Raw genomic sequence first — 23,264 nt, 5'->3', positions numbered from 1 at the left:
GCTCCACCACCAGCCGCAGCAGTACCCCCAAGCCGCTGCCAAAATTTTGGTTTTCGGCGGCAGCCGCGCTGCGTCGAGTTGGGAGACCGAGGACGCGGCTGCGGGGGCGGCTGCGGGGGCGGGGGCGGCTACGGGGGCGGGGCCTGACGAGGACGGAGGCGTGCCGGGGGCGGGCGACGCGGGAGGCGGCGGTCCGGGGGCCGCCGCGGTGGCGCCGCCGCCCAAGATCTCGCCGCCGTGGTCCGACCTGTACCACAACCCCCACCACCACCAGCACGCGCACCACCACCACCCGCACCAGCTGCACCACGCGGCCGTGCAGCAGCAGCAGCACCACCCGCAGCAGCACCACGGCCAGCCGCACCAGCCGCCCCCGCCGCCGCCCCACCCGCACCACCCCCACCACCACCAGCACCACCAGCACCACAACCACCACCAAACCCAGCACCCGCACGCCCACCAGGGCTCTCCCCACCTCGACCCCGGCATGAGTTCCTATTTCGCCAACTCGTACATGCCCGACCTGCGCAACGGCGGCGTCGTGCCCGCGGAGCACCCGCACGCGCACTACGGCGCCGCCGTGCAGCAAGGCCCCGGAGGCGGCGCCGACCCCAGCTCGGGGGCGGGCGCCGCCTCGTGGGGCGGCGGCGGCGGCGGCGGCGCCGGGGCGCAGCAGCCGCCTCAGGGCATGCCCTACCCGCGCTTCCCTCCCTACGACCGCATGGACATCCGGAGCGCCGCCTACTACGGCGCGCAGCAGTCCGGCGGAGGCGCCGGCCTCGACGGCTCGCCCGGGGGCGGCGGCGGCAACGGGGGCGGCGGGGGCGGAGGTTACCGCTCGGGTTCCCCCATGGGTGGTGGCGGGCAGACCCCCGTCGTGTACGCGAGCTGCAAGCTCCAGGCGGCGGCGGCCGCGGCGGCCGCGGCGGCGGCGGGGAACGGGGGCGGGGCGGGCGGCGGGGGCAGCCCGCCGCTGGACGTGCCGCCCCACCAGCACCAGCACCACGCGCACCACGCGCCGCCCCACCTGCAGCAGCAGCAGCAGCAGCAGCAGCAGCTGTACGCCGACCCGGCGCCGCAGCAGCAGCAGCAGCAGCAGCCGCCGCCGACGCAGCAGCCGCCGCCGGTGCCGCCCCCGCACCAGCACCAGCCTCCGCTGGGCGCCGGCGTCCCGCCCCCCGGCCACCAGCACCAGCACCAGCACCCGCAGCAGCAGCAGCAGCCGCCCCCGCAGCAGCACAACGGCAGCCCCGCCAACACGCTGCCCAGCCCGCTCTACCCCTGGATGCGAAGCCAGTTCGGTGAGTGTCCTTTACCTACTTTAACTCTCTCCAACCCATACTTTGTCTTACATTAGCAAAAATGTTAAAATATTATTTTTGGCTTCTGGCAACACATTCAACGCGATTTCAGTTTTTTTGTTTTTAATTAGTGTAGTTTATTTCCTAATGGGTCTATGATGAGGGGTTGGGTTGAGTTGTTTGGGAGAGGAGACCAGACAGCGAGGTCCTCGGTCTCATCGGACTAGGTAAGGAATTCGGTCCTGCCCTTTCAAAGGAACCATCCCGGCATTTGCCTGGAGAGATTTAGACAAATCACGGAAAACGTAAATCAGGATGGCCAGACGCTGGATTGAACCGTCGACCTCCCGCATGCGAGTCCAGTGTGATCTATGTGAACCCAGTACTTATTATCCTGTTGGTCCTCTCATCAGCTCAGGCGCAATGTCACGAATTGAGCGGCTCCCCTCATCGGAGGTTCGAGTCCTCCCTCGGGCATGGGACTGTGTGTTGTCCTTAGCGTAAGTCAGTTTAAGCAGTGTTCAAGTCTAGGGACCGATGACCTCAGCAGTTTGGTCCCTCAGGAGAAAATGGCTCTGAGCACTATGGGACTCAACTGCAGTGGTCATCAGTCCCCTAGAACTTAGAACTACTTAAACCTAACTAACCTAAGGACATCACACGCATCCATGCCCGAGGCAGGATTCGAACCTGCGACCGTAGCGGTCGTACGGTTCCTAACTGTAGCGCCTAGAATCGCTCGGCCACCCCGGCCGGCTAGGTCCCTTAGGAATTCACCCACATTTGTACATGTTGATCTAGTTTACAGATTAGAATGCGATGGTGCCATGTGGAAACAGTGGGCTTTCATGGATAAGGCAGAAATATCTAAAATCTGTAAAGGATCCATTTCGATTCACTGGGCTGGAAAGGGTTAAGAGTGCCACTCATATAGTCAATCATAACCACCAAAAAAATAAAAAGAATTAATTGATCGTCAATTTTCTGCTCTATTCGCGGGTGCTTTGTGTCTCCATTGCTTGCGATGAAGCCTTATCTGTGACAAGGCGTCTCAGACCGTTGGGCTAAACCACGCAGCTAAAAAATCTAACTTGCACCCAAATTCAGTGCGTGATTCTGGCGGTATATGGACCACACATGATTTAGAGTCCAGCCGTAGCGAAATGCTGCCACCAACTTCACCAAGGAGGGTAAATTGGTAAGTTCAGATCCTACACAACCCATTTTTCGTGCTGTTCAGATCCAACACCACCCATTTTTCGTGCTGTCTGCAAGATGAAATAACATCTAGGGAAAAGATATTTTCGACACTGAAGACGTTCACAAAGCGGTTCTCGAATGTCTTCGTGACGTAGTACTAGATTTCATTCGTCGAGATCTGTACGAGAGGCAGAAAGTTCCTACCGCTGTTTCATAGAGACTTGGTGACTATGTTGAAAATTGTGTCATATATTTGTGTCACTTTGACTGGTAGTACAGCAGTCAGTAAAAGTTACTTGGCTTGCCACAATAATGTGTATCTTACTTTTTTGAAGTCCCTCCATACTAAAGCAATTCCGTTTATTCTTGCTTCATTTCATAAAAAGAGCGTAATATGACGAAGTGAAACCTTCTTGTAAACTTTGAGAACGTTCAATGCGTGCATCACTTAGTGGCCTTTTTTCATAAAACTATAACCGCTTTTGAAGGCTGCTGGAGTGATGATGATGATGATGATGATGATGATGATGAGTCCCATACTCCTTTACAGAGCGTTGAGGAGCGACGCGGGAGACCCGCGCTGTCTTACTAGGCAAGGTCCTGGCGGAGGTGGTTTGCCATTGCCTTCCTCCGACCGTAATGGGGATGAATGATGATGATGACACAACAACACCCAGTCATCTCGAGGCAGAGAAAAATCCCTGACAATAAAACTTTTCCCGTACACACGGACTCCAAAACGCGTACGAGACATGAGACCTTGTCCATCTTCCTTACTGTGGAACACATCTCCTATTGAACAAGGGCTCATAGCTCTTTAGGCATGAAATTCTAGAACCCATGTTTACTGTACTTTTTTCTTGTTTTCCTCTAAGGAACCTGTCCCCAAATTTTCTAGAAGTGTTTTTGGAACACCTGTACGGATGTAGACACGTGTGTGGCTGAATCTTCTAGGAACGTAAGCTTTCGGAATATTTAACAGTAAAGCACTCCGCGATGCATCGCGTGTCTTGTAGCGTCTGTGACAGTTGTTTATATGAATGCTGGTACGTGAGGTTTCCGCGTTTACGACACGAACCCATCAAGAAACGCGCTGCTCTTATTTGGAGTTCTCTATTTTCTCTGTCAGCTCTAGCTGATCAAAGTGGGGGAGTGAGGAACAATTCCTACGAATCCACATGTACCTACACACTCTACAAACAACTGAAGAGCATGGTTGAGGGTACTTAGCGTGGTAGCATAGGATACAGTTTCTTCCCATTCAATGGACCGTATGGGCGGCGCGGAGAATGACTGCTTAATTTGTGTGGTGCACTTGCTCTTATTTTGTCTTCACTGCCCCGTACAGAAGTGATACTTATCTGGACTCATAAAAACGTCTATATTCTTCACTTAATAATGACCTTGAAATTTAGTAAGCAGGCTTTTGAGGGGTAATTTGAGTCTACTTTCAGGAGTCTGCTTTTTCACGTCATCCAGTATTTCTACCACACCCTCTCGTGAATCAATCAAACCCGTGACCATTCGTGCCGCCCTTGTTTATATTTCTCTAATACCCGCTCTTAGTCCCCGTTTGGTTTGGGTCCCATACACTTCGGAAATAATCAAAGTTGGGGCGCAAAAGTGATTTGTGAGCATTCTACTTTGCAGATTGACTGCATTTTCACAGTAACCTATCAACGAACCGCAATCTGGCAAATCCTCTCCCTACAACAAAGCCTGTGTGATAACTCCATTTCGTATCCCTCCAGAGTGTTAAACCTAGGTATTTGTGTGAGGAGTTATCCTAATTGAGACTCACTGATAGGGTAATCATAAGGTACCACGTGTTTTTTATAGCGTGCATAATTGTACAATTTTGTTCATTTCAAGCTAGTTTCCAGGTTCTCCACAATTCTGAAGTATATTAAAAAAGAAAACCGACACATCACTAAAAAATTATCCGAATAGAATGGAAGTCGGTAAGTGTAATGTACCTATACCGACAAACAAATGATCACAATTTCTACATCTACATCTACATCTACATCAATACTCCGCAAGCCACCTGACGGTGTGTGGTGGAGGGTACTTTGAGTACCTCTATCGTTTCTCCCTTCTATTCCAGTCTCGTATTGTTCGTGGAAAGAAGAATTGTCGGTATGGCTCTGATTTTATCCTCATGGTCTCTTCGCGAGATATACGTAGGAGGGAGCAATATACTGGTTGACTCTTTATCAAAAGCCCGTATCGAGCTACTGAGAGTCTCTCCTGCAGAGTCTTCCACTGGAGTTTATCTGTCACCTCCGTAACGCTTTCGCGATTACTAAATGATCCTGTAACGAAGAGTGCTGTTCTCCGTTGGATCTTCTCTCTCTCTTCTATCATCCCTATCTGGTACGGATCCCACACCGGTGAGCAGTATTCGAGCAGCGGGCGAACAAGCGTACTGTGACCTACTTCCTTTGTTTTCGGATTGCATTTCCTTAGGATTCTCCCAATGAATCTCAGTCTGGCATCTGCTTTACCGATGATTAATTTTATATGGTCATTCCATATAAATCACTCCTAATGCCCACTGCCAGATAATTTATGGAATTAGCTGCTTCCAGTTGCTGACCTACTATATTGTAGCTAAATGATAAAGGATCTTTCTTTCTGTGTATTAGTAGCACATTACACTTGTCTACATTGAGACTCAACTGCCATTACCTGCACCATGCGTCAATTCGTTGCAGGTCCTCCTCCATTGCAGTACAATTTTCCGTTGTTACAACCTCTCGATATTCTACAGCATCATCCGCAAATAGCCTCAGTGAACTTCCGATGTTGTCTCCAATGTCTTTTATATATATTGTGAATAGCATCGGTCATACGACACTCCCCTGCGCAACACCTGAAATCACTTTTACTTCGGAAGACTTCCCTGCATTGAGAATGACATGCTGCTTTCTGTTATCTAGGAACTCTTTAATCCAATCACACAATTGGTCTGATAGTCCATATGCCCTTACTTTGTTCATGAAACTAGAAACTAGATAAATTATTCAAGAGAAAGAGATTTCAAATTGAGAAATTCAATAAAGCGTTGGTCCAACTCTGGCCCCTGTGCAAGCAGTTAGCAGAGTTGTCGGATCTCCTCCTTAGGTGTACCGTGCGAAATTCTGCCCAATTGGAACGCAGAAAGCAGTAGAAACTACCGCTGTGTTCGGGCGGGCACTATATTGCCGAAATGTATGCCCAGGATTGCTAACCGTGTAGGGCAACTAAACGGGGAGTAGAATATCGTCGACGTACCGTAGTGCTGTTAGGGTGGCACAGATGACAACCAAAGGGCTCATGTTACGGAATGAAGTGGTACTCCAGACCAGCACTCCCTGGTTGTGGAGCCGTATAGCGGGCGAATGTCAAATTGGTATCCCACACGTCTTAGGCGTGGAATCTCATCGACTGGAATACAGTCGTCTTCAGTCATGAGTCTCACTTCGAACTGAGCTTCGATGACCACCGAAGACGTGTATGGAGGTTCCCCAGACAGTGGTGGGATACCAGCCCGACTGTCGACTTCGTCCATTGGCGTGACAGCAATTTTTTCATAGCAGGACCCCTCTGGTCATCATCCACGGCACCCTTAGATGCCGGCCGCTGTGGCCGAGAGGTTCTAGGCTTCAGTCCGGAACTGCGCGACTGCTACGGTCGCAGGTTCCAATCCTGCCTCAGGCATTGATGCGTGTCATGTCCTTACGTTAGTTAGGTTCAGGTAGTTCTAAGTTCTAGGGGACTGATGACCTCAGATGTTAAGTCCCATAGTGCTCAGTGCCATTTGAACCATAGCCACCCTTAGATCGCAGCGGTGTGTGACGATATTCTACACTCCGTTCTGTTCCCCTTCATGGCAAGCCCCCTGGGCTTACATTTCAGCAAAGTAATGCACGCCCGCACACGGATAGATTTTCTATTACTCGTCTTCATGCTTGCCAATCTCTACCTTGGCCAACAAGGTCGCCTTGTCCCTTCCCAGTTGAGAACGTCTGCAGCATTATGGGCAGGGCCTTCCAACCAGCTTGGGATTTTGACGATCGGCCGCACCAGTTGGACAGAACTGGAGCACATCCAAAAAAACTCGGTCACTCAACACTAAGCTAAATTACTGTCTGCTTAAGAGCCAGATGCTAAATGGAGCTAACTATTACCGAAGTGCGGATTTAAACACCAAAACATAAGCACTGTATTAATTACCATCACAGATTTTGCATTGATGGTATAATAATTCATGGACAAACTTTACATGGAAAAACTGCAGTATTATCCTTTTAGACCTCAACATGATGTCAACCCGGTCTAATGACTGGCAATTTTCTCATAATGAAGGAAAACAGGTAGTCGCGCACTTCACCAAAAGTCGAAGCGCCGAAGCTTTGTTCAAGTGGCTATGAGCACTATGGGACTCAACATCTGAGGTCATCAGTCCCCTAGAACTTAGAACCACTTAAACCTAACTAACCTAAGGACGTTACACACACCCATGTCCGAGGCAGGATTCGAACCTGCGACTGTAGCAGCAGCGCGGTCCGGACTCAAGCGCCTAGAACCACTCAGCCACAGGCCGGAGCTTAGTGTAAATAAAATAGCAAAATTTCCTGAAACTTGTGTCACACGTTTAGCCAAAGTGGGGACTAATGTATGAAATCTTTTTCGTATTTCAGAAGCTGATATACTTTGTCAGTTCAAATGTGTCAAACGTTTATTTCTAAAATCAAATAAACTTTTCGCAAAAACAATCGTTTAATGTGACAGCGGAACGATAGAAAGCGGAAAGACCACCTAAAACTAATCGCGGGAGGGGCAATATAGTCTATCCACGAATGAGGTTCTTTATATATACAGGGTATACATAACTGGCCATTAAAATTGCTACACCAAGAAGAAATGCAGATGATAAACGGGTATTCATTGGACAAATATATTATAAGAACTGACCAGTGATTACATTTTCACGCAATTTGGGTGCATAGATCCAGAGAAATCAGTACCCAGAACAACCACCTATGGCCGTAATAACGGCCTTGATACGCCTGGACATTGAGTCAAACAGAGCTTGGATGGCGTGTACAGGTACAGCTGCCCATGCAGCTTCAACTCAACAACATTTCATCAAGAGTAGTGACTGGCGTATTGTGACGAGACAGTTGCTCGGCCACCATTGACCAGACGTTTTCAATTGGTGATAAATCTGCACAATGTGCTGGCCAGGGCAGCAGTTGAACATTTTCTGTATCCAGAAAGGCCCGTACAGGACCTTCAACATGCGGTTGTGCATTATGCTGCTGAAATATAGGGTTTCGCAGCGATCGATGAAGGGTAGAGCCACGGGTCGTAACACATCTGAAATGTTATGTCCACTGTTCAAAGAGCCGTCAATGTGAACAAGAGGTGACCCAGACGTGTAACCAATGGCACCCCATACCATCACGCCCGGTGATACGCCAATATGGCGATGACGAATACACGCTTCAAGTGTCGCCAAACACGGATGCGACCATCATGATGCTGTAAACAGAACCTGGATTCATCCGAAAAAATAACGTTTTGACATTCGTGCACCCAGGTTCGTCGTTGAGTACACCATCGCAGGCGTTCCTGTCTGCGATGCAGCGTCAAGGGTAACCGCAGCCATGGTCTCCGAGCTGATGTCCTTGCTGCTGCCAACGTCGTCGAACTAACTGTTCGTGCAGATGTTTAGTGTCTTGCAAACGTACCCATCTGTTGACTCAGGGATCGAGACGTGGCTGCAAGATCCGTTACAACCATGCGGATAAGATGCCTGTCATCTCGACTGCTGGTGATAGGAGGCCGTTGGGATCCAGCACGGCGTTCCGTATTACCCTCCTGAAACCACCGCTTCAATATTCTGCTAACAGTCATTGGATGTCGACCAACACTAGCAGCAATGTCGCGATACGATAAACCGCAATCGCGATATGCTATAATCCGACCTTTATGAGAGTCGGAAACGTGATGGTACGCATTTCTCCACCTTACACGAGGCATCACAACAACGTTGCACCAGGCGACGCCGGCAAACTGCCTATGAGAAATCGGTTGGAAACTGTAGGTGTTGCCACCGGCGTCATCCTTGTGTGAATGCTCTGAAAAGCTAATCATTTGCATATCACAGCATCTTCTTCCTGTCGGTTAAATTTGGCGTCTGTAGCACGCCAGCTTCGTGGTGTAGTAATTTTAGTGGCTAGTAGTGTACTTTTGGTCAGATAGCCTATAGTGTACGGTCATGACACTCGCTTCGATTTATCGAGTGTACGAGAAAGAGACAGAATTCCATCGTTTCATCAAGGATTTTTTGAAAAAACAGGAGAGTTAGATTTTTCGAGGTTCGAATTACCAAGAATGGACCATATCTGTTTTGTTCCTCTTTGTGTTCTTCTTGGCCTCTCTCTCTCTCTCTCTCTCTCTCTCTCTCTCTCTCTCTCTCTCTCTCTCTCACACACACACACACACACGCACACACACACACACACAGAGAGAGAGAGAGAGAGAGAGAGAGAGAGAGAGAGAGAGTGAGTGAGGGAGAGAGACGGGGGGGAGGGGACTCTCAGGCAGCGTGCAGCCGCAGCGCAACGTAAGAGGGTCACCTAGGCTGGCCTCCCCACACACAGCACGCAGCAGGATGGACAGTGGATTCGCCACGCATTCCTCGCGCCTGCACCCGCCTTGTTCTTGCGACTGCGGGGGCGAGCGGACAATACGAGACCTCCTGACGCAGCCGGCACCGCTACAATGGGGGGAGCCCCCCCGCGGACCGCCACCATTCAGATTGAGACGTCTGGCCCGTCCGAATAAATCACCCCCCACCACGCACTCGTCGCAGGTAGCTAGCGCCTCTGTTCCGCGGACAGGGAGTAATACGCGCCCGCTCCGTCGTCTCCCACCGCAGTCTCTAGTCGCAACCTGAAACAACTGAAAAATCATTTAAAGTTTTACCGCTGTCTTTCGTTGACGTCCCGCGAGTGGCATACACATTTTAACGCTGTAGTCACTTTTAATGTCAACATTTAGTGTGGCAGTCCCAAAAGGCTTTCCAGAGACCGCTATCAGCTTATAAATTTTTGCCGATTTTCGTAAATTACGAAGATAACACAAAATGGGAGTATATTTACTCCACAAAATCTTGTACATGGCTGCACGTTCAGAGACCGTGAATAGTTACAATTGAAAGAAAATCAGCCCTCGATCACTATTTTTAACAAATTAACCTGGTTTCGACACTGCTAGGAGTGTCTTCTTCAGAATTTAATTCAAAGAATGGTCTATATTCTATAACATGGTCACAGGATTATGACTAAAAACGTATGATAGAGTATAAATACGGAATCGTTGTGAAAGACTGGCAGCACTTATATGTCATTTATAAAATAATAAATATGCCAAAATGGCATTAGTCACAAAGATATTTAAGATAAAGAAAACTGTGGTGGCGAGACACTAAGGGTTGCGTGGTGCAGGTTGCAAAACGGACTACTTGTAATGTTGAACATAATGTTGAAGAGTTTTCGAAAATCTGAAGGTAGCGCGAATAGGACACAAGAAGCTATAGTTTGACTACAACTTTTACAGGAATCAGACTGCAGTTAACAGAATCAATGGAATGAAGAGGATGTAAAGATTAAAAAAAGTAATCACACAGGCTTGTAGCCTATCCACGATTTTATTCAATCTGTACACCGAGCAATAAGTAAAGCAAATAAGTAGACATTTGGAAAGAAAATTAAACATCAGGGAGAAGAAATAAACATTGAGGTTTTATGATAACAATGTTATTCTATCACAGATAGGAAAGGACTTACAGGAGCAGTTGAACGGAATGGGCAGTGTCTTGAGAGGAGGGTGTAAGGTGAAGATCAACAAAAGCAAAAGTTGGATAATGGAATGTACTCCAATCAGAATAGATGATGTTGAGCGATTTATGTGGGAAAATAAGACACTACGTTCTGGTTTTTGGGCAGCAAAATAACTGAAGATGGCTGAGGAAGAGAGCGTATCAAATACAGACTGGCAATAGGAAGAGAAGCGTTTCTGATGAATAGAAGTTTTGTAATACAAATTTAAATGCTACGAAGCCCCTTCTGAGAGTTTCTACAGTAGATGCTTTTTAAGTGTGGTACTACAAGAGGATGCTGAATGTTATGTGGGTAGATCGAGTTGCAAATCAGGACATAGTGAACTGAATTGAGGAAAAAAGAACTTGACTAAAAGAAGGAATCGGTTGACACGACACACCCAGAGGCATAGGGAATTTCTCAGTTTAGTAATTTAAGGAAATATTAGGGTAAAAATTGTAGAGGGGAACCAAGAGATAAATATAGCAAACAGGTTGAAACGAATGCGGGGTGCAGTAGGTGTGCAGATGTGAAGAAGTCTGCACAGGATAAACCAGTGTGGAGAGCTGCTCAAAACAGCTCCACACTGTCATAACAAGTTTTGTCATAGAACACTACAAATCGATTTCAAGCCCTTGTCCTGCATTAATCCGATTACGGCATACCTCGAAAATCAGTGGAACTGCCAAATAGCTCTGTCGTTTCTTAAATGTTGTGAAGATAATACCATCAGCTTTATTTACTGGCTTTATTCGTACGTAACCTGTTTCAGTGGTCCAAGACATCGCCTATGGTGTGCTAATAGGCTTGGGCAGCCTTTGTTGACATCTGGACCAGACTGGCAAACTTACGTTCACGGACACCTCGTAACGTGACGCAAGTGCAGTGCTCTTAGCTCATGAAGTCAAAACTATGGCACTCGTGACGTAAATGTTTATAGGGTATGAAAGACAGCCCTTTCCGACAGGCCAAAAGTTCATTTTATGTTCACTCCACCCTCAGATATTTACATTCATTTACGTGTCATGTTGACTTGGCAACGTTTTACAATAGCTGTCTTTCTGTCTTTCCGTTGCAAAATTCTGCATCGTCTCTCTCTCTCTCTCTATCTGCCGATGGTTGCCCACCTGGTGCATAATAATACTTCTCTCGGTAGAGATTACTCAGAGTCATATAGACGCTTGTAGATGGTCGGTGGCCCTGCGGTTCTAGACGCTTCAGTTTGGAACCGCGGTGCTGCTACGGTCGCACGTTTGAATCCTGCCTCGGGCATGGATGTGTGTGATGTCCTTAGGTTAGTTAGGTTTAGGTAGTTCCAAGTTCTAGGGGACTCTTGACCTCAGATGTTAAGTCCCATAGTGCTTAGGGCCATTTGAACCTGTTGCATTTGAATAAAACCAATTAGTACAGCTGACGGTGGTATCCTTACTGCATATGAGATACAGTAAGAGATATTGTCTCACTGTCTCCGTAAATTGGATCCGCGGAGAAGTTGTGCCGTTGGAAGATTCTCACGTCGCGTACGTTCAACTCGTGCCCGGATCGCCCACTTGCAGTGGTGACCTCAGGGTCGACAACCCTCTAGGTCTGCAGATTTGGCACGCTCCTTGCGCGGAGTGAGTCGTCCCGAGGGACAGCTAAGGTAACCCGTTGTTGAAAAGACACGGCAGCGGGGGCGGACGTCCTGGAGACAAAGCCTTTGTCGGACAATGGGGGACCCCTGGTCAATGTCCTCTTGGGGGCAGCGGCCGGGGCTAGATGTCCACGCGGTGGATCGGCGCCGTCAGTCTCTTCCAGTATAGAACCGCGCACGGGCGACTTTCCCGCGCCAAAGTATTTCTACTGCGGTTTAGTTACGATTGAGTTATGCGGTGACGAAACATCCACCGCCACCTGCACCACGGACTGAGGTAAGTTTCTCGAGATCGCCTAACTAACGTGGTGTACGAGCATTAAAGTTGAGTCTATATCATGCGACTAACGAACGATCGAGCGATCTTCTAGACATCGGCTCGACCGTGTACCTGTCGTTTAAACTTCCCACTGGTGAATAGCCAGTTTAAAAGCCAGGTTGGTGTTTTCATTGCGTTGTCTGTTCCGGAGACTGGGTTGACATAGCATTCCTCACTAATCTATCCTGAGAAAGTGCCTTCGTCTCTGCATAGGTACTACAGCCCGTACCCATATGAATGCGCTTACTGTAGTAAAAGTGAACTTGGTGGTCCAGTGATAAAGTACGAGCGTCAACGCCGTAACGTCGCGGGGTCGATAGCAGGTCAGGCACGGGAACTTTGCCTTTACTCTAGACTTCACGTCTCAGTGACATAGAGATACGTCAGGAAGGACACGTGGATAGGATTCCATGTAAAAGTGTACTTCTCCTTTCAGCCGTACTATTGCTGGGATAGGTTACGAGTGCGCAAGTCGGCGAAGTAGAGTCCGATTTTTCATAACCTGCAAACAAACTGCTGAACATCGCCCTTGAGGGACTTACAGCTAATTATGCCGCACGGAATTACATTGTAGTAGTCAAGGGTCCCCATTCACAATTTCTACGTCGGCCACATTGTCCTCCATCTTCTTTTAGTCAACTTGCTTCATATTTTTTTTTTTCCTTCCTGATTCGACTCCGAACGCTTCCATTAGTTGTACGGTCTCTACCCGCCTAGTCTTCAGCTTTCTTCTTCGGCACAAAAGCTCCTCGTCTGAACTGTTTACTGTCTGTATTTTACGGCACGGTTTATCGTCTGTGTGCACGGCAGACGAATACTTAAAGACTTAAATTTATTCTGGATGTTAACAATTTTTTTTTCGAAACTGCCTTAATCGCTATTGTCAGTGTTATACCGCCTCTGTTCGATCCATCGTCAGTTATTTTGCTGCCCAAATAGCAATCTACTATTTTTAATGCCTTATTTCCTAATCTAATTCCCTCAGCACCGCCTGGTTTAACTTTGCAACATTCCATTAGTTTTGTTTACTTTTGTTGATATTCATCTCACAATCTCTTTTGAAGACACTGTCTTGTCCTGCCAACTGCTCTTCCAAGTCCTTTGCTGTCTCTGATAGAATTACAGTATCATCTCCAAACTTTTTAGTTCTTCCCCGCGGACTTTAACTCCCTTTCCAAATTTCTGCTTGGTTTCCTTTCCCGTCTGGCCAGTGTAGTGATTGAGTAACAGGAAACGCATTCGCATTTGAACTATCTCCAGCTGTATAGTGTACGCCGAGAATGAAAATTTCTGCCTGACAGGGACTCGAACCCGGAATTTTCGTTTTACGAGAGCGGTCGCCTTAACTGCTATAATTATCCAAGCACGATCCACGGCCACACCGTAAATGCCATATGTCCTCGTGCACGTGTAATACTTCTATTTGTACATCCCATTGACAATATTCCCAGAACGGCGAGATATTTATGTGTAAGCCGAAGGCCAGATTAATACGCGACAGCAAAGCCTGTGTTGTGTAGCATTGCGATGCAATGTTTCTTTGGACAAGCATGCATATTTGCAACTGCGAATACATTTCGTGTCTTTCGCAGATGCTGTAGTTGCCACAGTTCCTATTCCTTCGGACATGCATGCAAATCCGAATCAACATTTCGTCGTACTTTTTAACAACACAGGCAATGCCGTATCAACTGCGGTAAGGTACAACGCTGTCTCACTTCCTTCTCAACTACTGCTTTCTTATCGTGTGCTTCGACTCTTTATTCTCTCCTAACAGCAGTCTGGTTCCTGTACAAGCTATAAATGACCTTTCGCTCCCTGCGTTTTAACCCTGCTACCTTCAGAATTAGAAAGAAAGTTATTCTCTATCATTGAGGCACTGATCTCACCCCATCTCGGCATGGTCCATGGTTCTTGAGCTTACTATCTCAACTAATTAATGGCATTCCGGTAATTTAACGGCCTTGACGCAGTGGTAACACCCGTTACTGTCAGATCAACGAAGTGAAGCGCAGTCGGGCTTGGTTAGCACTTGGATGGGTGACCGTCACGGCATGCTGTGAGCATTGTTGGCAACCGTTGTCCACTCAACCCTTGAGAGTCCAATTGAGGACCTACTTGACTAAGAAGTCGCTGTTCTGGGCACGAAAACTTCAAAATGGTTCAAATGGCTCTGAGCACTATGGGACTTAACATCTATGGTCATCAGTCCCCTAGAACTTAGAACTACGTAAACCTAACTAACCTAAGGACATCACACAACACCCAGTCACCACGAGGCAGAGAAAATCCCTGACCCCGCCGGGAATCGAACCCGGGAACCCGGTATCCGCAGTCCTTGATAGTTACTTTGAGATTCCTGCAAAAGGTCGAACGTAATTCTGCTTCCTCACGCATTCATACAACTAAATATAAGAAGCGAGAGAGGCATCTGAACTGGTGTCCTCCCGAATCCGATACTTCTGTGCCATCTAGACCAGGTTATGAAGAACAAAGTACCTTTCCTACTGGAAAAAGGTAATGAAGTACAATGGCCATGATCTGGTCTAAGAAACCATCCAGGGCTTCACCTCCAATGATTTAGAGAACCCTTGGGCGCACGATCATCACCAAACGACGCCATCTGTCGGACATTTTGTGGCCTTTGTTTTTATTTGGTTCTAATAAAACCCCATGCCATTCCAAGCATGTGTGTCAATTTTTACCCCTCTATCTACATTATTCCGTGGTTTATTAAGTTTTCGAATTTATACTGTTTTTTTGATCACCCGGCATTATAGCACAGCATCCGTTACTTCTTAGAAATCGACCGGTACTGTATTTCAGACGCTAATCCCCTCTGCATTGCGTCCACAATACGTGTACAACAAAAGGGGAATACTGATGTTTGTAGAGAGCAACAGAGGTTGCCGTGCGACTACTTTCAGACTTTTAACGGGAGCTGTACTGTTACCCGCTTTTACACACACACACACACACACACACACACACACACGGCAACGGTTACTCCATATACAGACGCGCACCCAGCCGCCGCACCGCCGACTGTTCCCAAGTTTGATTGGCCGCCCCTGTCAGACCCGCATCCAATCTGCGCCAGCCTCGGGCCCCCGGGGGCCTTGCAACGTAATTCCATATATACATTTTTTTACTATTTTTTTTATTCCCGGCCGCGTTCCGTCTCTTGCAACCGGCCCGTCCCACTTGGCGGCCTCCCTATATACCTGCTGCTGCAACCCTCCTCCGCCACACACCGCCCAACGACTTTTTCCTGCGCTCGCGCTGCGGGGAACCCCCGCCGGGAATTGGCAGGGATGAAATTCCTCTAATTAAAACGCCTTGCTGGGCCGGCGACCGGACTCCGCGTCAGGAATCCACCACGGGATTGTCTTCGTTTTCCGAGCCGGCGCTCCGGCACGAACAAAAACTAAAAATAATATTAAAAAAATACAGAGAGCGGGGGGACAGGCAGATAGATACAACACGGAATTCGATTTAAGCCCCTCTGCGAAACCCCTTTTGCTTTATACTTATTTTTTCCCCTGCGCCCCCCTTTTCGAGTGACAGTGTTGGTAGTCCCGTGTCTCATTTGTCTGTGTGGGAGCTGACTGTCCGCTTCCCCATTTTACTCCATGTCACTGCGTGTATGTATAATGTGTGTGTGTGTGTGTGTGTGTGTGTGTGTGTGTGTGTGTGTTACCGTAGTGTGCGCGGTATTTCCTCCGGCACAGAGTTGCCTTATTTCGACCTTGCCACTCGCAACTTTTTTGTTTTGTTTTATTGTTATATCTGACCTGCCAAATCGTTGACGTGTCCGTGTGCCTCCCTTTCGAACGGCCAGCAACGAAAAAAAAAAAAAAATCTGCTGGTGCAGTCTGATTAAAAATTGTAGTGCTCAAACGGAACGGGGGACTAGGTTTTGTCACACCTCCTGTAGAGTTCTGATCCTGTCTTTTCGTAACAACTAACTGTCGCCCCTTAGCCTTCAAAAAATTGTTCAAATGGCTCTGAGCACTACGGGACTTAACATCTGAGGTCATCAGTCCCCTAGAACTACTTAAACCTAACTAACCTAAGGACATCACACACATCCATGCCCGATGCAGGATTCGAACCTGCGATCGTAGCGGTCGCGCGGTTCCGGACTGAAGCGCCTAGAACCGCTCGGCCACACCGGCCGGCCTTAGCCTTCAAATACAGGAACATATGAGTATAGTGTTGTCTACTCCACCGTAGGTAAAATAACAGGACCGACACACACCCAGGATCAACCAAGTAACAGAAATACTTCCCTAGTGGAGCGATCTAGAATGGTCACCTACTCTCTATATAGCTAAACGGAAGTCATTGTCTTCCATGGCTGTCCTTTCATTTCGAAATAAACAGTTTATTTCATTTTGAACAAAATCATTCGTGTTGTTGGGCTGCCTTATTATAAGACACTAACTTTGGAAAACTCTTCTTCAGGGTGACTGAGCAATTTAGTCGACCTGAAGTGGATCACTGCAAAGACGAAAGAAACGTCGGTGCTGTAGTGCATTTAGTATTTCTTACTGAAGCAACCTAGTACCCAGAAGGATTTTTACTAACTTTGATACTAAAACTTGCTGACAAAATTAAAGGTGTGTTGAATCGGGACTCGAACCTAGTACCTTTGCGGTCAAGTACTCTATCAACTAAGCTACCCAATTACAACTCAAGACCAGCCATCGCAGATTTACTTCCATCAGTGTCTCACGAATTATATAAATATATATGTAATGGGTAAAAGGGAACGTCGTTCTTGACCGACGTGCTTGAAGTGTTTACACAGTACTTAAATGAGCATTCGTCTCACATAGATTATATATTTTTAATATATATAATATATAAATATGTATGTAATGTATAAAGAGGAAATGTAGTTATCAAAAATTTCTACAAGTTTTGGACCGATTTACTTCATATTTTTACATGATACTCTAATCGATATTGGGATGGACATAAGCTATTTTTTTTTTAAACCACAACGTTGTATTTATAGCTTGTCGGTGTATGATTATAACAGTACTGTGGACTGGGAATCGTCCGAAAATTTGTAATCCCACCCATTCACAAATAAAAACTAAGCGAACGAATGTCATTGAAGCTACTGTCCTCAGCTGGAGAGGTCTCTCTTATACCCTCATACCCCATATACAAATGATCCCGATCGATTTAGTTATTCATTTTAAGCGACGCAATTCCCTATGAAGATTTCGTTTGCGGTAACTATAAACAAGGCTCAAGGTCAGATTCAAATGGTTCAAATGGCTCTGAGCACTATAGGACTTACCATCTGAGCTCATCAGTCCCCTAGAACTTAGAACAACTTAAACCTACCTAACCTAAGGACATTACACACATCCACGCCCGAGGCAGGATTAGAACCTCGGACCGTAGCGGTCGCGCAGTTCCAGACTGTAGCGCCTAGAACCGCTCGGCCACTCTGGTCGGCTCAAGGTCGGGAAAAAGGGTAAAAGGACAGAGGAGAGACGAGGAAAAAATTGACTTAGAGAGTGAGTGTAGGTGGATATGAAGAGAGAGAGGAGGGAGGAGAAGTAGACGGACAAAAAGAGGAGAAGGAGAAGATGGAGATGCGTAGGAGAAGTGAGGGAGGGAGGGAGGGGGGGGGGCGAGTACTTACGAGATACATCCAATTCCCCTACATACTTAGCAATTGCGAAGCATTGCAGAATTCGAAGTTTTCTGTATACTCAAACCCATCAATTCGCTCCTTGACGTGACTATTCACTCATGCAACTTTCTATTGTACGTATTAATTATCTCTTACTTTTGTCCTATTATTATTTTCACGCTTATTTTCACCTTTCCTCTTATTTATAAATTCCTGAGAGAGCTATGAAAACGCTCTTCATGCAGAATCATCTCAGTATAAAGCGTTTAGAAGACACCCCATAGTCTCTCAGTATTGTTCCGAAGTAATATTCTTTGTGACTGAAACTCTGCAATGATTTCACATCTCCACGCATTATTACTCTTGCGTAAGCGTATATAGTATAACTGAGCAGTGTGTTGACACAGTTGTTCTGAAAGAAAAGTGTATCAAATCGAGATACTTCCTACCTACAATAATTTGAATTTTTTCTTCAGCTCCGTTAAGATAGAACTTCAGCTTGTTTCTGGAACTGTAATATACATTTTTGTATTTATTGAAGCTCTTGCGAAGTAACTGTCTCGGCTCCTCGCTAAGCAAATATAGGACTCGGAGGTAATGTTTACGAGGCAGCTATAATGCACACCAACAACAACAGTTTGTCATATATGAGTGTCATTCACCACATTCCGGTTATAGGTGATGTTAATTTAGTATTAAAAATTGTTAGGCGAACTGACAACGACATGGCCAATGCATGTTCCTCAACGTAAAAACCTCGCCATTATTTCAAACCACTTTGTAAAAGCTTGACAAAAAGAGAGTAATAATCTTAATTCATTTTACGATTTAGAGATGTAGTTAAGAAGTAAAATGCGAAATGTACCCTGGTTTATTGATTTTAAGGATTCCCTGTCTCAATCTGTAAAAGCGGAACCCTTACACGGTTGCTTTATTGTCCGTCGGTTAAGAGCCTTTTTCTCTGAATGAGATCGGCGTATCAAGTTCAAATTCATGTCACATACTAAGGACTGTATTCCCTTTGCTGGTGAAAAATATTAAGCGTCAAAGTCAATTCAATCAAAAGTTACGGGCACTTTACGTCACATATTTTGACACTCAAAAATTCACTCATCAAAATCTATAGCGTGCTTCCCATTCACCTAAAAACATCATATTTCGCAAGAAGCAAGGTATCACAGTACAAGTAAAGGGAAAAAATCTGAAAATGTTAATTTGTTATTATATCGCACGAAAAAAGTATTGTTTGTCATTTTTATCCGTCTGTCTGTTTGTCCGTCTGTTAAGACTGTTAATGTCTGGAACAGGTTGGCTTATCAAATTCAGATTTACGTAACATACTAGAGTCTGTGGTGTAAAAATTCTGCCCTTCTAAGTGAATGTGATAGATTCGGCCGTTTATGTCACATATTTTGAAAAGCACAAAGTCAGTCACGAATCGTGAAATTCGGCAAGAGGCCAGGTTAAACAGTACAGGTAAAGGAAAAAAAATCCAAAAATTATTAATTTGTTAATTATATAACACGAAAAATATAGTTTTGTCAGTTTTTATTCGTCTGTCTGTCCGTTCCTTAAGACCCTTCTCCTCTGGAACAAGTTGCCTTATCAAACTCAAATTGACGTCACATAGTAAACTCTATGGTCGGTTGACGGTGTTAGAAATTAAAACTTCTAAGTCAATGCGATCAGAATATAGTGGCAAACTTACCGTCAATGCCTATTAGGTGCTTCCCGTTGACCTAGAATCGTGATATTTGGCAAGAACCAAAGTTTCACATTAAAAATATCTGAAACTTGTTCAGTTGTAATCATATCACATAAAAAATATATTTTAGCCATTTGAACAACCATTGCATTCATCATCCGTCAAAAGCATAAAAGGCGAACATTGCTGTATGCGAACATAATCTGTAGGCTGTAGCTATGTTTTAGTAAGAAAATAAAACGATGTTTTATTAAATATTCCTCCTCTACTTATAGAAACTGAAGCCTCTGCTCGTGTCTTTTGGTATGTGTGGGCTAGTCTCAGGAACTACTCAAGAGATTTTGATACCAGCTTAGAATTCCCCGTATCATTGTCTTTCTAGTATCGATATCGATAACGGGCAAAAATCGTTGTCACTTTCGATTTTTAGGGTCGACGAAATATGCATAATTAAGTTTGTACTGAACCCTATGTCCGCAAGTTCTACTCGCACTTCGACATTTCTTTCTTTTTTTTGCGTTAGTTTCTTTTGCACTTCTCTTGTAGCGAAATCTGGACAAGATAGATGACAGGTATCGACCAGTGTATTCAGACGACATTAACACAACGGTGTCACAGGAGTAGCGCGTCATTTTATCTGATACGTAACTGAAACCGGAAATGTCTAGAATACAGTTTGCCACTGTCATCTAGAATACACGACATAGACATGATTCGACATACGCGAGTAAATAAGTGTTTTGACGCAATGCATAACTGGTATCAAATCTTCAGATTAGCACGTAACCTGAGCTAGGTTTTTGATTACGTCTACTTATAATCGATGATCGCTTGGAATTCACTCTTCATCGGCTTATCGGACGATGTGGTTATCTTGCAGTCGCAAGCGAAATTATTTCTTCATAATTTTTGACTGCTGACAGACTACACAGTGTTGTTTGAAACTAGATGTATTTTTGTTTTTTACAATTTTATCTGTTGCTATAGGCTTTCAGTTACGGGGCATTGAACTACTGAGGAAGCATTCGTGTTCTGTGTGTGTGTGTGTGTGTGTGTGTGTGTGTGTGTGTGTGTGTGTGTGTGTGTATGTGTATGAGTGGAGGTGGGGGATGAGTACAGAAGGAGTGTGTCTTTTGAACTGTAGATGATAAAGGTTACAACATTCGTGTTCTAGTGTGTGTGTGTGTGTGTGTGTGTGTGTGTGTGTGTGTGTGTGTGTGTGTGTGAACCCATTGCTTATTACTTAAGCTATTAAACTGAATGTGTTTGCAGTACACTATCAGTTTTTGTGGCTCACAAAAATGTTACAACGTGAAAATGACGAAATGCGTACGTGGTTTCGATAATAGAAGTCCAACATACCTACCAAAAACAATTCTAGCAGTCCTTCCTCTCATTTCTGCAAAATTTCTATCCGCCTATTGTGAGCTGCCGCAACTATTAATTAATACGTATGGACAAATATATTGCAGGTAGTCCATATCGTGATGTAGCTTGGAATAAATGATGATTTGTGTAAACAAGCGGAAAAAATCAGTGATATTCAATGCAGCACCAATCGTGAAAGTACAGATTGCGTTAAATTCATTAGACATATAGAAATAAATTACACAATTAACATGAAATTGAAAGAAGACGTAAAATCGGCTGTAAAGAGTCTGAGAAGGTGAATTAAATGTATCCGGAGAGTTCTGAGGAAATGCGACGTATTTCTGAAGAATAACTTAAATAATACTCTCGACATATTCATAAGTACTGATTTATTTTGTCGGATCCTACCTGCAAACTTGAAGAATGAGGCCGAAGTATCTCATAAAGTTGCCTTCAGTGTTGTAGCGGAAATGTGAGCCTGTTTTTTTTGTTTTTTTCAAAATGCTTGAAAGGGATGCTGTGTTGAAACGCCTATGTGAGCAAATCCTATCTTTAGAGTGAAAGATTGTTTCCTGAACTTTGGATTATGTTTTTCAACAGGTGGACAAAAGTTTGGACAAAGACACAAACGATTTAAATCAAACGAGTGTATAGGTTTCTACAGGCGGACTTCTGTTCCATCTGCTCGATTCACCCTGTGTTCTTTTAAAAATTTAAACGTATTAAGTAAAGCGTTCTCTAAAGACAAGGAATCCTTGTTGGAAGAAATAGGCGCCCTATGTCACGAAGATGCTGGGATATAGGTGGTGACTTTCTAAAATGATGATGGACCCGTACGCTTCTTTCAGTGGGCTTTATCTGTTACCTTGAACGTTACTCTAAAGTTAATGTAAACATGGGATTAAAACTAGACATTGAATGTTTCGAATCATTCTGCATCGCTGCGTTATGTTGGATTAGAGCTTACCATCAGTTGTCACGCGTGAAAGCTGCAGAGGGAACAAAAGATTAATACAAGAACTACTCGTATTACGGAGTACAGAAACACTCTGGGAATTTAAATGTTGATCACTGGAAGAGAGACAATGGTTTTTTTTCTGGACTAACATCTTTGGTGAAGTAGACTGATTCTCATGTAGCTCAGCGTTTTTCACGTAAGGACCGTGAGGGAAAGATAGCAGAGATTAGAACACGTACGCAGACACACGGATAGTAATTTTTTGATCCTCGCATACGCGAATGAATCAGTGAGAAATGTTGCCCATCACGACCCGTACTGCAGATTTCAGAATATATGTGGCAGTGTAAACAAATAGTTTTCGTTGGTTTTGTGGGGAGAATACGTTTTCGTTTCTTTCATGCAGAAAAATTCGTTGTTATTCTTTGCCGCATACTTAATTTGCTATGCGCTTGTTTTTCCTTTGTAAGGCGGTATTACGATGCATTAAAAAAACGTGCATACCTTCAACGGAGTCGTAGATTTTTCTGCATTTATTAATCTAGTCTGTCGTGCAGCTGTAATTAAATAGCATTTCAGTTCCCCGTGCATTCTGTCATTTGTTTATCAAAATAAATCCACATTTAGCTTAAAAGTAAATGTTTCCGTACAACTTTTTTTTGGTTTCTTACATTTATTCCGTCTGCTATTTCGAATTTTTTGCGACCTAAAAACAGTTCGTGTAAATTCTCCTCTCCAAAAAAATTGTTATAGTTTACAGTACTTTCATTGCCTCACATCAGCAATTATTTCGCTATTAAGTAACTGAGGTCAAAAAGAAGGAAAAATTATTTAAAATTGTATTTTATATTATTTCGGATGTAATGATAGCCCCCTTAAAGTCCGTGTTTCACCCTGACAGGTGCGTCACCTGATTCGGTTTAAAAAATAGTCACGGTAACCGTTTTAGAAGCTGTTCCAGGTGTTACTTTACTTGTATAAATATCTCAGCCTCGGGCGCACAAGGAGAGACTTACAGTTTTAAAATACACGTAAAACAAACTAAGATACAACCGAGTTTTTCTTGGAACTCGGTAGAAGATAATAAATGACATGGAACATACTTTTGTACTCTCACAACTATTTTAGTAGTTATTTCACTCGTTGGGCTTTCGGCGATCTTTGCGATTGCATTTTGTCACGAAATATGTTTTGATGAACAAGTATCACTCGCTTTCTTCGAAAAAGGAAACCTATTTTATATTCAT

General features: G+C 45.2%; 1 protein-coding gene across 1 annotated transcript in view; it reads left to right on the top strand.

Annotated features, from left to right (window-relative positions):
• Positions 1 to 403: 403 nt before the first annotated feature.
• The window catches only part of LOC126293470 (homeotic protein antennapedia-like), a 67,192-nt gene continuing 44,331 nt past the window's right edge, over positions 404 to 23,264 (top strand). Inside the window, exon 1 of the mRNA XM_049986713.1 lies at positions 404 to 1,301. Within this exon, the coding sequence (XP_049842670.1) occupies positions 488 to 1,301 (814 nt within the window). The 5' untranslated portion in view covers positions 404 to 487. The remainder of the gene's footprint in view (positions 1,302 to 23,264) is intronic.

This window comes from Schistocerca gregaria, chromosome 10 (assembly GCF_023897955.1).
Source record: "Schistocerca gregaria isolate iqSchGreg1 chromosome 10, iqSchGreg1.2, whole genome shotgun sequence".
Taxonomy (NCBI): Eukaryota; Metazoa; Arthropoda; class Insecta; order Orthoptera; family Acrididae; genus Schistocerca; species Schistocerca gregaria.
The sequence above is the reverse complement of the archived record's forward strand: the minus strand, read 5'-3'. Positions and strand labels throughout refer to the sequence as shown.